This window comes from Xiphophorus couchianus, chromosome 13 (assembly GCF_001444195.1).
Source record: "Xiphophorus couchianus chromosome 13, X_couchianus-1.0, whole genome shotgun sequence".
Lineage (NCBI taxonomy): Eukaryota > Metazoa > Chordata > Actinopteri > Cyprinodontiformes > Poeciliidae > Xiphophorus > Xiphophorus couchianus.
The window spans coordinates 18,413,324-18,428,967 of NC_040240.1; the positions used below are offsets into that span (position 1 = coordinate 18,413,324).

A 15,644-nucleotide genomic window follows, 5' to 3' on the forward strand; every position below is an offset into this window, starting at 1 on the left:
TATGCAGCTAAAAAAGAAATACTTTCAACAATAACTTTATGCTCATCTCTTTCTGCTTGACATAGTATCAATACATTGTAATTTTTTTAATTTACTGATCAATAATTGGCAAGGAAAATATGTTTAAAATGAGATTTTATTTCTTGTTTTACAGAATTTGATGAAGACGAAAACTACGCTATTTTGAGTAAAACATATTTACAGATAAATGGTTTTTTTTTTATCTTAGATGCAAAATGTATAAATTTTCTGTACAATTTTGACATAATTATAGTCCTGAGTGTGTTTTTTAAAATAATTTCCTTTTTTGAGTTTGTATACTCCAGTTAACGATTATCTGATTGCTAAATTAGCTGATTAATCACGATTAATCGTTTTGGCTTTGAAGCAAAATATGAGCAAATTCCAGTTTGGTCGTAATGTGATTACTCTGTAGCGCAGCAGCAGATATGATCAACTTTCACATCATTTCTGACTCTGATTAAACCTCCAGAGTGAAATTCAAATAATCTGCTGACTGGCTGTAAAGCAGAGAAAAGCAATGCACACATTTTCCAGCCTTCATTGCCAGGATTTGCTGAAGTTGGCAAACGCCGATGAAAGTGTCTTCCAAAGTAAAGCCCACACAGGGAGCAGGTCTTCCTAGACCTCTGCTTCCTCACACAGGTTTTTGTCATCTCAGGTTCTAAATGATTTAGGAGACGACCCATATTCTGCTTTGCACAGGTTATTAGTGCAGCACAGATGAAAAACAATGATGCAGGAGAGCGGTGCGCCTTTTTTTTCTCCTCAAAACATCACTTCTTAAAATAGTGATGTTCTTGTTCCGCTTTGTTCCACCCAGAGGATATTGTTCTTCTGTCAGGAAGAAAGAAAGAGCAAATCTAAGCACAAAGCGCGAGTGTTATGTCTACTGTGCTCTGTGAAACAGCAGGTTAAATATAAATACAACTAATCTGCAAGTTTCTACAAAGGGGCGGAAGAAACTCAAATATCTCAAGAAGATCCAATAGAAAGGGAACTATTAACACTTTACTACTACAATGTTGTTAAAATCCTGGATTTCACTCTAAAAAAAACAAAATATGCAGAGCACGCCTCTACAGTTTACAACTTGTAGGACATTTTTAGACATTTTCAACCAAGTCTGTCAAACTAATTCAATAAAACGCATAAATTAAAACACGCTCAATAATTTACATTTGCATGATTTGTTTGTTTTTCTTTTTCTACCAAAAACTGAAGGACAAAAGATTTTCAGTCGAATGCTTTGGTCTCAACTAGTAAAATTTGTTCACAGAGACACCATAATTAATTTTTTGTTGTCGTTTCTGTTAGTTTGTTTATTTATTCTAGATATTTAAAATATCTTCCAGTTCCAATGTTAAATGTTCATTAGAAATTAAATCTTATTAATATTTTTGAGGGTGTATTTGCATTATTATGCCGTCTAAAAACAACAATATTATAATTTATCCAAGTAACTTCTGGGACAATTTCTTTTCTTGATAGGCCTATTTCCAATTAGTCTGGATTAAATTTATTAATAAAAGACACAAAAAGTGTTGATTTTGTGCACAAACCTTAATTTGATGCTTTTATTTTGATAATTTGGCTTTTAATTTGAAGGTAAAATCTTTTTCCTTACTCAAGCAGTAAGCGAGGTGTAAGAGATGCGAGTTACCCGAAGGAATCTCACTTCATCCTAGAAAATAAAATTAAAGGTTGATAAAGAGCATAAATGTACGTTTTTTTGATTCTGAACAATTGTTATAAAGTTCTATTTGTGAGTATGATGGGATCTAATTTTGTTATACTTCTGCCATCATAAAGAAGATCAAATATTTCCAGTTTCTTCCAAAAAACATGCAGAAAAATCTTGTTCAGCTAATGATCCAGCCCTCGACAATCTCTTTTACATCCAGTGGTGGGTATTTATGGTATCGTTTATCATTTATTGTGATAAATTTTTTTATCAAAAGAATTTTGATTTACCATTGTCACAATAAATTCCAATTGTGTTTAAAAAAAAGCAGTCTGTATTGTCGTCTTTGTTAATTTCACTACTTTTTCCACTGTTTTACCAATAAGTTTGAAAATATGATTGAGCTAAGTAACTGTGTGCAGTTCAGCGACGCATATGACAGGACTGGTGTCCTTCAATAGCAGTATTTGTGTGCCAACAGCTAGTTACCTAAAAAGTAGTAATAACTAGTTTTCATCACCACTTTTATCATTATTACAGTAAAACCACAACATATAGTGATAAAACTTTAAGTTCACATCACACTAAATAAAACCAGTAGAGATTTGTGACTGATACGTCATATGTTAGTAAGATAAATCAGCAAAGAGTCAAGCTAATCCATGGCTAACCCAGGCAATTTAAGGCGATAAGCCATGATTCTTCCCCCCTGAGCTCACTTGATCCACTAAAGTCCAACCCCAGACCTCCTGCTGGTGGTTTGTGGCCCACAGTGGCATCCTGACCTGAAACCATGAACCTCCAGAAACTGCTTGTAGCTGAACATTCATTTCTGCTGCATGTTTTCACCATTTAGAGCAAATATCACAACCAGCCATGGGCTACAACTCCTCCCACCAAGCCGGACGGACATCAACTGGCTTTTATACATCAGCAATCGCCTAGAAACCTTGTAAACATTGTTAAAGTGACATGAAAACTAAACGCAAAACATTTACAGCAATCCGTCTCATGATCTAATGACTTTGTCGCTATGGAAAATATACCAGTACTGTACTGAAAAATGTTTTGGGCCTTTCAATATTCCCACTGTTTTTGCTTCTTCTTGGTCAAACTTAAATATTTTATATCAAACTCATTTTAATATAAAAGAAATAGTAGAAACATGAGTCTACAGCTAACATTTTTATGCAGAATTGTTTTAATTCAGCCATGTTAACGAGTTTCAGCATAAACAGCCCATTTAAGGTACAATCTAGACAATAAATCAATCATATCATGATATACACATTATCAATATCAATAAATGATATGCTTGATAGAATATTCAATATATCCAGAACTGCACTGCATTCTGGGAGATGCAGGCAGAAAGGAAAGGCTTTAGCCGCTCAACCTTTCACGGCTAACTAAGCAAAGTTGGTGGAATCAACTGACTCGCTCTCTGGTTACCTAGCAACTCCCTTACTTGTTGGTTACCTAGCAACAACCTGTAGAGTAACTTGCACTGCAGCAGTTTAAGGTTTCTCCACTGCACCTCATAACTGCTTAAAAATAAAGAACGGCGGCATGGAGTGAAAACTGTTGATAAGACAGGAAATGTCACGTCACCAGTTTGACAGTAATTTAGATATTTTAAACAAAAACAAATTATTTATAGATATTGACCATTGATCACTGATATCCACTGATATGAAACGCTCTTATTGTGATATATTTTTCACAATAATATATAGTCCAGCCCTAATTGACTTTCAATAGGATTTAAGTACAGACTTTGACTAAGCCACTCCAAAATCTTTTTTTTTGCCAGATTACTAGTCTACCATCTTCATATTTGACTGTTGTGATGGTCTTTCCTGAAATTATGTTTTACATCAGATGTAACAGATGCAAAGATTCCAAAGTTTTATGGCATCATTTTGTAAATCTACAAAATATTTTCCTGTAGACTTGGGAATAATATTATTTTCTAATCATCAACTGTGACCTTAATTGAGTCCTGAAGTGTTTTACATATTCTGGGTTCTTATATGACCTAAATGAGGTTTGTAATATGCTTTTGGAGTCATTTAGCCGTTCTTGTGAATGTGATTTTATAAAATATTGACAGAAAAGCTCAATCTAAAGGAGAAAATGCTCAATAATGATACCAATAGCATTTTTCAGTTTGCTAAAACAAAGGTCGGATGCACAGCTTTTCATCTGGATCGCTGAATGAGAAACTGTTTCATCGCTTCTCCAGTTATAAAAAAATAAATGAATCAGTTTGTGCTCTCAGATCTGATGTTACTGAAGTGTCACCGAAGAGAAATATTGCTCATAAATCATGTCTCACAATGACACAAGGTGGTGAGTCACTGAAGGTACTGAGATGACCTGCAGACAAAAATGTAACTGTTGCTGTATTTTATTCTTCGTTTGCATAAGAGCAGCAGCTCAAAAGAACCATGAATTTAACTTTTTGGGTTTATTATTTTACAAGCTTTCTTGTTCGTGAACTGCAGCCAGATTATTTCCAGTTATTACCAAATCCAGCTCAATATGTTGCATCAGATTTTCACTTTGATTTCATTCCCTGTCCTGAGTTTGCAGTACGATGTTAAAAGATTGTTTGCCTCTTTCAAAAGCAATCATCAACAGAAACCTACAAGAAATCACGTTTCCAGTTTAATCTGACCTGTATGACACGGCAAACATGTTGAGAGAGGAACATTACATTATTATGTAAAAAATAAACTCAGAACAATTGGAACATACAGATATTACCTTTGCGGTGTTAATATTAGAGACAGTGTTTTTCCTGCAAAGGTTAACATTTGCATTTGGATAAGATAGTAAAACAAATATTTTCAGTCCAAATGTTTTATTGTTGTAAGTTTTACGGTTAAGTGTTGATAAAGAAATGTTTCATTAATTCTGCAAGCTAAAGTCACTACCAGGGCCGCAACTAACAATTATTTTAGTTATTGATTAATTTACCAATTATTCTGACAATCAGATAAAACAACACATTCTACAGATTATTAATTTAAACACTTAAGCCTTTTTTATACAACACTAGGAACACATTAAAAGATGCAAACAAATAAATCAATTCCTTTTTTAAATACAAAAATAAATAATTTATTGCCTAAAATGCCATAATGTAACATTCCTTTATTAAATATGAACTGGGAGAAACTAAAACATGTTTACAGACAAAGAAGGTTTTCATCTTAAATGTAAAATGGGGTTTTTTTTCTAGCATTTTAACTTAACTATCCATATATTCCAGTTAACAATCGATCATTAAATTAGTTAGTTGATTATTTCAATAAACGATTAATCTGATTAATTGTTTCAGCCCTAATCATCAGTCAGGAGACAAACATTGCACTATAACGTTGGTTTACTGAGGGTTGCATTCATGGACCTGACTGTTGTAGGAATTTTTATGTTTATAGTGATTTCTGAAGTTTATCAAAAGAAGTTGTTTTTTGCTTTGTTTACAGCAACACCATGTTGGCCACTTGGACCTGGGGCAATTTAAAAGCCTGGTTTAGATGAAAGCACATTAATGTGTTGGAATGGCCTAGTCCAAGTCCAGAACTCCATCCTTTTGAGAATCAATTAAACTAAAAAATACTAATCAGAGATGTAATTTATCAAATCTGGTTTACCCTGATATGGGTGGTCATTTATCAAGAAAAATGTATTATCATGATACAAATTTGATTTATTGTTGTCTCGATAAATTTTCATTAATATGACCCAAAAAAAACTGACTAAAATGTTATTTTACTATTTTCCAAACTGTTTTTTCACAAGAGCATCAGTAAATATCGGGTAACTCCAAAAATATGATTGCTTATAGTCTTAAATGTGAAATAAATAAAAAAAATTAAGTAAATGTCATCTTGAAAAAGCTTTAGGTGTTTTTAAAGAAAAGTATTTGTGTTTCCTCTAATATGAATGCTGCTCCATACAGTTACCTAAGAAGAAAATGGTTAAATAGTTCTTATTGTCACTTTTATTATTATCAGAGCAGAACTGCAAAATATCATGATAAAATTCTAAATCCAACCTCTAGACCCTGAGCTGGTTTTTGAAGAAAAATTGATAAATATTTCAAAACTTCTACTTCAAACATGCAAAGTTGGTGGAGATATACTGCAAAAAAAACTTATAATTGAAACCAGAGATGCTTCCACAAAGTATTGACTCGGTGAGGTTTAAACAAAAACTTTGAAAATAGAGGAGTTTTGGCTAAAACATGATTATATACAAAGAAGATTTTCATCTTAAATATAACGTGTATATATTTTTGTACAATTACTGCTCTGAATGTTTTTTTCTCAGCTATTTGCCTTTTTTGAATCTGTACTCCGGTTAATCAATAATCAATTTCTAAACTATGACTCACAATTTCCGCATCAAATAGTCTCATTAAATCATAATTTAAATGATAAAACCTGAAGTTGTAGGTGTATGAATACTTTTTGTAATTCAAAGTAACGCCAGAAAACTCCAGTTTTTTTGTGCATAATGTAAAATCTCCCATATCATGGCTTGCTGGGATTTTTTTTTTTTTTCTTTTTAACATGGGGAAAACATGGTATGCTTGCAAATTATTATTCAAAGAAAAACTAAAGGGGAGGGACTTTTAAAGGTCATGTTGCTCAACAGATCAGAGATAAATAATCTGATTTTGGATGCAGGAGAACCAGTCTTTACCGTCATGTCTGCACGCAGAAACGCAGATGAATCACTAACATACCTCTCATTGGATTCTGGATCCACAAAACGCCTCGGATAAGGTGAGGAGACTGACCGAGCATCCCGACAGACCCACCGACTTTAAAGCGTCCAGACGGAAGCTGCCTTAAATGACTAAGGTGTCGATCACAAGCAGGAGAGGGTGACTCTTTAGGTCCACATGTCAGAACACCTGCTGCCTCAAATGACGAGGTTCAGACAGACTGGACTCACTCTCTGTTGCATCACAACACAGGACATAACATCACATACCGAGGAGAGGAGGAGGGGGGGGGACAGAAACCTTTCTGTTTCCGCTGTTCTTCCTCCAGAAAGCACAAGCAGCGCCAGGTAGAGCCGGAGGTGATTATGCAAAGACCTGTTCCCCCAGCAGGAGCCACACAATGTAAATACAGAGGCTGCGAGTTCACTGCTCTATGTGGAGAACACCACCATTTCACTTCTACGGGGCAATTACAGCACGTATTACCGGCAAATCACAGCTGAGCCGCCCGGGTTGGACGCTGTAAACCTTCAACTAGAACTAATTAATCCTGAATAAACAAAACTGACAGCGCAGGGGGGGGGGGAAACCAGCCTTACCTTCGACCGCCATCGTGCTACTCCGCAGAGCCGAACATTGTTTTCATCAGAGCAGCCGAAATCTGGATGAAGAAAAAGAAAAACACAGCAACTCAGCGCTCTTTCATTGCACCTTGTTCGGCGTGTTATCCTCAGTTTGCTGCGGGCAAGCTGCTGGAGCGCACAGCTGCTGCCTCGCAAAGCATTCTGGGAAATGTAGGCTGGAATATCAGCGGCTGAAAGAAGCCAGGAGCTCCTTTAAAAAGTTTTTAAAAAGGTGGACAGAGATAATCATATGATGGATGAGTTTTACAGTTTATATTATCCCATCTCACCTCATGAATAATGACAATCATTAGTAACTTTTTCAAAAAATATATGTTTGGCCATATTTATTACAACTGTCACCATGTCATGAAGGTATGGTATGAGACAGATAATCAATGGAAAAAAAAAAATTTTTTTAATCGAGCTTAACAGCCTCCTCCCTGAGCTACTATTGCTGTGCGCAAAATTGCACTGCTTGTGGCCAAAAACAGGAGGAGGGTCTTATCACTGTCAATCATCCTCGTGTACGCTGTTCAATTGTGCTAATGCTGAAAAAAAAACCTACCATTACAGGAATACCGCTTATCTGCCATCATCTGTGGCTATGCTAACTAGCCTTAGCATTCGTGGCAGGCTATCCGCATTAGCATATCAGAGAGCAAGCAGAAGGGGTAAGCACAAGAATGATTGGCAGCGCTGAAACCCTCCTCCTGGCTCTAATTGGTTGTTTCTGACTAAGTCGTATATTACTGCAGCTAGCATTGCATTAGTGAAAACAAATGTTCCTTATAGTGGGCAGGACACCAGTCCACTCCAGTCATCATTATAAATCCGGCCCTGGTATTAAACTTATATTTAATAATGTATTAAATGCATCACATATTGATTCGCAATCTCTAAACTTACATTCCACAATAATTGATAAATAATAATTTAAAAAATTGGATGGGATCAAACTCTGGACCAGTCTCCAGTCTATCACAGAGACACACAAGACAAGCAACTACATCCAAACATGGGGACAATTTAGAGCAGGGGTCAGCAACTCCAGTCCTCAAATGCCACTTTTCTGCAAAGATGATGGATTACCCAGAACGTACTCCATCATTCTGGGTTTGTTTGTTTTTAATACTCCAACTTTGAATTAAACAACAACAACATGATCTCTTACCAGTCTGATATGTAACTTAAAGTCCATGGTGCTTTCTTTCTTACATACTTGTTTTCTGTTTGTTTACTATTATTCTCTAACACACCACTAGCCTCACGTAATTAAATTGATTTTGAAGGCAATCGGTTGCACTAATTTAACCATTTTTGTACTTCAATTTCAGTCTCACTGCTTCTAAAAACAGACCAAACTCTAAAGAAAAAGCCCACAAACAAAATTTAAAAAAAAAAGCTTTTTTAGGCAATAAGTTAATGTTTTTTGTTGTTTGGAAAATTAGCGGGCTGCACAGTGGCGCAGTTGGTAGCACTGTTGCCTTGCAGCAAGAAGGTCCTGGGTTCGATTCCCGGCCGGGGTCTTTCTGCATGGAGTTTGCATGTTCTCCCTGTGCATGCGTGGGTTCTCTCCGGGTACTCCGGCTTCCTCCCACAGTCCAATAACATGACTGTTAGGTTAATTGGTATATCTAAATTCTCCCTAGGGGTGTGTGTGTGTGTGAATGGTTGTTTGTCCTGTATGTCTCTGTGTTGCCCTGCGACAGACTGGCGACCTGTCCAGGGTGTACCCCGCCTCCCGCCTGGAACGTAGCTGGAGATAGGCACCAGCAACCCTCCCGACCCCATTGGGGACAAAGGGTGGACAGAAAATGGATGGATGGATGGATGGAAAATTAGCTGTTTCAAAAACCTCCTGAATGTTTAGTCACATTCACTGTTACCTAGCAACCCAGGCCGAGCCCAAACCCGTTACCTGGCAACTAAAGCGAAGCTCCAGCACGTTTGGTTTTTATCTTTGGCTGCTGGAAAAGACAAATGCTTTGCTGTTGACTTACCATTCAGAAACCTTCTTGTTGGTGGTACAGGAGGCTTTCCTTCTGCTTTTGAAGCCGTGTGAGTGTAAACATTGAGTTGGGTGGGAGGGCCTGGCCAGCTGCAGCAATTTAAAGTGAGAACTCCTAGGCTACAGTTCATACTGCAGCCTGAAATGATCCAAATCCAATCTTGTTTTGTTTTAGGGGGGGTTTGCCTTAAATCTACCTGTGTCTGATCTTTTTATGACAGTCTGAACAAAACAGATCGTATTTTTTCGAATGCGACCCAGTCCACTTGGATATCCGATACGTATCTGATCATCCGACTGATACTCGACAAACGTCACTATTCTGCGCCCTGTAGCGGGAAGAAGAACAACAACTATGGCGGACTATAATGAGGATTAAGTTGTCAATGTGCTGGCTCCGGTCGGACAACAACTTCAAAATCCTAAAATACGATCCACCATTAGCATCCATGTTTACTTCCGCAAACACTAAGCTTCTTCTTCTTCTTCTTTATGGCGGTTGGCAGAACACTGAACACGTTTGCTACGTGTGACGTTATTGCGCCCTCTACTGCGCATGCGGGACACTTCCAGGTTGTTCGCAGTCAACTACGCAACAAAAAATAAATAAATAAATAGATGTCGCAAAAGAATCGGAAGTGAGCATTTAGGCAAAAGTTTTTAAGTTAATTGATCTTAAAAATAAAAAAAAAGTTGGTTGATGTAATGATGATCTAAGCCTTTAAATTTACTTCATTAGATGTTTTTTTTTTTTAAAGTCTCTGGATATTTAAATGTAAGACGTTTCATACGGAACATTAGCGCATATCTTATCTAGTGGAAACTGACATATTAACTGGCATGTACAGTAAAGAGCAACACAGTGCTCAACTACATTCCTGCAGAAAGAGATAGAACAGGTTGAGCAACACACCTGGCTGAATGATTACATACCACAAAGCTTTAGTACTACATGTCACCCCTGTGCATATTTCCACTAAATCTGTATCCTTACTGTCACAATCTGCAAAAGGAAAGAAAACAATGAAGAAATCCTGTTAGATAATCGATGCTGTTTTTGTATGTTTTTAGATAAGAGCGCACACTGACTGACCCAGGTACGGTGGGTTTTGATTCAAAACAAGAATCTTTATATGTCTCCTTTGGGAGACATTTTTTTCTGGAAAGGGAAATTCAGCTTAGTGAGAATCCCACCAAGTTGAAGTGAACTCAAAGAGAAGCAGGTCAGGCTGTTGTTCCTCTAAGGAGCGACTGGCAGTACAGGTATTACAGGTGAGAGTCAGGAAACCAAAACCAAGTTGTACAACAAATGTGTTTTTTATGAGGTCCTTTATCGCTGTCTGCAGCCGTGCGTGGCTGTTACAAAGGGCGACTGACGCTGAGATAAAAAGATAATCTGTCTGACAGAATGAGGAAGTATCACTTTTCTACTGTTGCATTTAAGCACTGATTCCCACTCCTGCTGCTCCTTCTCAGCATTCATTTTTTTCCACCTCAGCCTGTCTTGTAGTTTTCCCCCTACAGTCTTGCTGAAGCCTGAGGAACAGTTCCTCTTATTCCCCCACACTGTAAGTTCTGCATAAAAAAATAAGATGGTAGAATATGTAAGAGGCAATAAATAACTTAAAAGCCTTATACAGTTTGATTTTGCACCTCAGGAATTTAACTCTGACATTGGCAATCGTGAACGTTTTCTCTTTTTACTATCAGAAAAAACAAACTGCTGTTTATGTTCAACTAAAAGCTCTAAATTAGATGATCTTTGTGATTTTATTCTCTTACATTGCTTTGATTATCTACTTCTTTCTAAAAAAAATTGCACCTATTATTTGTAAAGTGCCTTGAGATTAAAAAGACAAAAATAAATTGAGAAAAGGTGCATCAATCTCCCCTGAACACAGGATAAATCTGTTGAAAAAATAAATATAAATTAAAACAGACAATATTTTGACCATATACAGTTACAACAGTGTATTAGGGCCATGGTAGATAGGAAGAAAAAAATAAAATAAAATACATTTCCACCAAAGGAAAAAAATGACGTTTTCTAGAAGAAAAACTTCTGTGCGACAAAATGAGAAAATTTGCTATAAAAACACTCAGAAATCTTTAGATTAATTTCAGTAATTTTCTAGAAAAAACATGGAAATTTATGGTTTTTTTTCTCTAGAACATTTCTTAACTTAATCACAAAATTCCAGATTTTTTCTCAGCAAATTTTCAACTTTTGAAACTCACAAATTATGTTTCTAGAAAATGTCTAAGATTAATATTTCAAGTTTTTGAAGCAGATTTTGAAGTTTTTTACTCCTCCTGTTTCTATTTACAGTGACGCCGTATGCTGTCATATATGGTAGATAAACAAGTCGGTGAAAACTATTTGAAATTATTCAACTAAAACTGATTTTTTTAAATGTTGATCTCATCATGACAAGCAAAACCGGAGAAAAAAAATATTGCTTTAAAAGTCTAAGAGATCTTTGGAGCCCCCTGCTGGCGTGTTCTGGTACAATTCTTCAGGATGTAAACAAAACTCAAGATGCCACCAGATAAGTATATTCAGACTTCATGTTCAGACTTCTACATAATATATTACACATTATCTTGTTGAAATTTAAAAAAAAAAAAATAGAAATGTTTTGGCAGACTTAAATGAAAGTATAAAAATATCACATGCATCGTTTTTTTTTAGAAGTTTTATTCACACACTTTCAAAAAATAATAACCTGATTTGTATCTTGGCTATTTTTTAAAATCAAAAGTACACAGAAGCAGCAATAATCGTTAAATAAGAACTAATTTATTAAATTTGAGAGTACAAAAAACTGCATAATTAGTGTTGAAAGAGAAAAAATCTATCAAATTCACAGTCAGGTTTTTGTTTAAAAAGAAAGAAAACTAAGTGCCTCGTTTTAACAACTTGTAGAGTTTTAAATGTGTTGGCCTCTTATATCTCCAGGATCTTTTGAATCTTCGCTCTGTGTCCAGAACCTTAAGATCCAATAATCAGTTGCTGCTGAAAGTTCTTCGGACCCGACATAAGAGCAAAGCAGATCGGACGTTCTCCGTTGCTTCTTCTTTTCTAATCTCACCAGATTAGATCTGCTCACAGTCTGGATTATTTTAAATTGATTCTTAAAACTTATTTTCATTCGTTGGCCTTTAATTGAGGCTTGGTACTGTAACTTTTCCGTTGTGATGTTTTATATTTATTTTATTTACTTTTTATTATTACCCTTATTTTTTGTATTATTATTTCTTCTTTTTCTCTTTTCATCAACTTATTCTATTGTTTTTGTGCAGCACTTTAAACCTGGTTTTAAAATGCTTTATAAATAAATTTGACATTGACATATTATTCAGCGGCTCCCTTGTTCCTAACAAAATGTGGATAAAAACAATGTTTGTTAATGCCAAATAAATCAAATCATTTATTTTAGAAATAAATGTTCAATTTTTTATTTTATTTGTTTAATTTTTTCTCCTGGCACTTTTACAAAAACACATATTTTAAAAAGATCGCATGTTATGAGCATAATTTTTGTTAGATCTGTTTTTCTTGCCATTAGGTTTGGATATTTGCTTTTTAAAAACCCTTTTTCACAAATATAAACATCCTGCAGAAGTAAATGTTTGCATCCATTTTTTTTGCAGCATGTAATTTTTTATTTTATTTTAAAACCTACTAAATAAAAATAAAATGATGATTCTTTAAAAATGTCTACACATTTCCTTCAATAGATACTTATCAAAAACAAGTAATCAATAAAAATGTAAAAGTTGCATGTTTTTCTTTGTTCTGAATTCTAAACTTGAAATGAAAATGAAGTGATGACTGGTTCGTTGTACTTTTTTCACAAAGAAAATAAAATTTTGTAGCTGTAGACAATCGCCCAGTGGGATCCCAAGGAGGTGAGGCCTCCGCTCACATGGCTGCTGATGAAGATCAGCTCGGCCTCGGGGCGATCCGGGTACATGTTGAAGGAAGTACCGGACGGCTGACCCACATACAGGGAGCGGCTCCGGTTGGTTGTGAAGACGATAGACTGCAGATAGGAGGAATGCTTCCCAGAAATCTGGATGACGGCTTCTCCGTCGTACAGCTGAAGTTCCTGGGCGTCTCCGTATGTGTAGCCAACACCAGAGGACGAGAGGTATCTGTACTGGAACTGGATGCTGGAGAAAAAGAGAAATAATGTGAATAACTGGTGGCAAAACTTTTTTGTTGTAACAAGAAATAGTATATCCAAAACGCGTCTTGCTAACTTACCCTCGGATGTAGCTATTCTAGTTTTCCCAAACTCTCACGGCGGTGATCCTTCCCTGACCGGTGATCGCATAGGAGTTCCCACCTCCCGACCCAATGGGTGGAGAGAACGAGTAATGTGGCCTGACTGGAATGGGAAAAAACAAAAATGTTACTAGTCAGATGCAAAATGTCTTTTAAAAATATAAAACATGCACTCCAAAGTCGAAAATGTTATCTAATCATCTCTGAGATTGATGTTTTCTCATGAGCAACTTGCAGCAGAGGCAGCAACAAAAAACATTATGTACAAGACAAATAAAAGATTTACTATTTTACCCCTAGACTTTTCACATTGTAAATACAAACTAACAAAGAATAATAAAGTTTTTTTTTACCTGACTGGTTGTCTTGCTCCTAAAATCTGAAGTGTACTTTACGTTGTCAAAAAGCAGAGTTATGTTGTGTGTGTTGTTTTCGATTACGCCTAATGTTTTCATTGGCTGCTTTGCAAACCTTAAAAAAGTGCTTAAGCATCAGTGAGGAGCCTGCTGTCAGGTGGTGGATTGACAGATTACTGTCAAAACCAGGATGCCAGTAATCTGGAAGATATGCAGCTCAGAAATTACAAACATCATCATTATGCAATTATGTTTGCTATTATTATAAACTCTGCAAGTATAATGAATATAAAGAGTGTAAAGTTATGAATGAAAACAAAAAGGTTTGGTTGGTTGTCAAGAGAAGTGGAGTTTTGATGACTACACTGAGCCCTCTGTGACAACTGAGGATGAAGAATCTGCATCTTCACATCCCAGACGAACCTCTTCTCTTTCCAGGGGATGAGGAAGGAGAACTGCAGGAGGGTGATGGACTCCCAGCATGTGAAAGGTCTGACCTCGTGGAGGGGGTGTCAAGAAAATCCGAGCTCATCCCACTTCCCCATGCTGGAGATTTTAGTTTAACAGTAATAATAAATAAAGTTATCTGCTAAAATAGAGAAATTTAGGAAACTCAATTAACCCGTTAGAAGGAGAGCTGGTAGCACATCTCCCCTCTCAGAAGAGGAAGTACGAGAGTGAGAGAGTAGAGAAAGGAGGGGGCGGGGGGTGTTGCGCAACAACATGGTACATTGTGGGACATTGTTGCTGATATGGGTCTAGGTTTTGGGCATCTGGGGTCTGTGGCCCTCATCTGGGGAGGGACATTAGTGACTCTGTGAATGACTTCTGGCGGCAGCATGTGGTGAGTTTGGGGCCCCTTACAGCTTGAGATGGGTTACTGGCATGGTGCCCGTATTGTTCCTGGGGTAGTCTTGGGATTCTGGGGGCGTATTTTCCCTGGATCCTGGCTGAACCCTGAGACTTGGGTTCTGCTCAGTATGTAGTCTGGATTTTGGGCCGGTTCATGCACTGCATGTTTGCACTGTGAATTTTCAACATGGTTTTGGGCTCTTTATGCCACGTCTTGTCCTCAGTTGTGAGGTGGATCACAGTGGGGTGGTGGTGGTCCTGTGTCTGGATGATCCAGCAGTCTCTGTGTAAGCCTGTCTCTGTGTGGGTCTGTCAGGGTTGGGGCCCCTGAGCTCTCATTATGTTGGACTTCACAACAACCATCGTCTTGTACCAGGTTAGGATTGGCTTTTTTACTTATCACTTGGCGGCTGGGATGTTTATGGACCTGTGAGGGGCTGCTTCCTTTTTCACAGTTGGTGTGTTGGCTTTTCTGTAGCATCCTTCCTACTGGTGGTGTAGTCGGCGAGTTGAGAGGCTTGTGTTTTTGGCTTATTTGTGTATGAAGTGGTGAAAGTGCTTGTGTTGGCTGGTGTTTGCATTTTGATTGGCCCCTTTTTTGGGTCTGGTATCGTTTGCTGTCTGTCTGTCTTGGTGTTGGTATGGGGTGTGATTTATTGCTTTGCTAGCCTATTTGTGGCCACAGCCTGGTGCTGGGCTGGGATTCAGGGCTGTGGGTGGTATTCTTGTTCTGGATATTGCGCTGAGCTGGCTGGTCGGTCCATTTCTTGGGTTGGGGTTCTATAATTTAACGCAGTGCCCTGTATGTCTGCTGGATCTTCTTCACTGGGACTAGGTGGATCCTTTGGTTGGCAGGCTGTGTTTGTGAATTGGGATAGGGGTTTTGGTTTGAATGATTCCTAAGCTGGTGGTCCTGGTTCTGGTTGGATCTCTGTGTATGAGAAATGCAAGTGGGTGTATGGCATCCATTTTTGTTTTGTTTATTTTGACATTATCTACATGGGTTTGAATGTCTGGGTGTACGCATGAGAATGGGAACATGTGATCTTGTCTCTGTGTGCCTGG

General features: G+C 37.2%; 2 protein-coding genes across 5 annotated transcripts in view; both read right to left on the reverse strand.

The window, feature by feature from the left end:
- Positions 1-9,504, reverse strand: part of samd12 (sterile alpha motif domain containing 12) — a 115,631-nt gene extending 106,127 nt beyond the window's left edge. For 2 of the 4 annotated variants that reach the window (XM_028037218.1, XM_028037214.1), the window contains exon 1: positions 6,465-7,039. In XM_028037218.1, coding sequence (XP_027893019.1) covers positions 6,465-6,525 — 61 coding nt within the window. In that variant the 5' untranslated portion in view covers positions 6,526-7,039. The other 2 variants (XM_028037217.1, XM_028037216.1) reach the window with 2 other exon arrangements.
- A 2,354-nt stretch (positions 9,505-11,858) lies between these two features.
- Positions 11,859-15,160, reverse strand: LOC114156209 (zymogen granule membrane protein 16). Its single transcript, XM_028036497.1, is given in 3 exon segments — positions 11,859-13,256; positions 13,351-13,474; positions 15,070-15,160. Coding segments are annotated over 3 exon segments (537 nt in total). The 3' UTR covers positions 11,859-12,934.
- Positions 15,161-15,644: the final 484 nt, after the last annotated feature.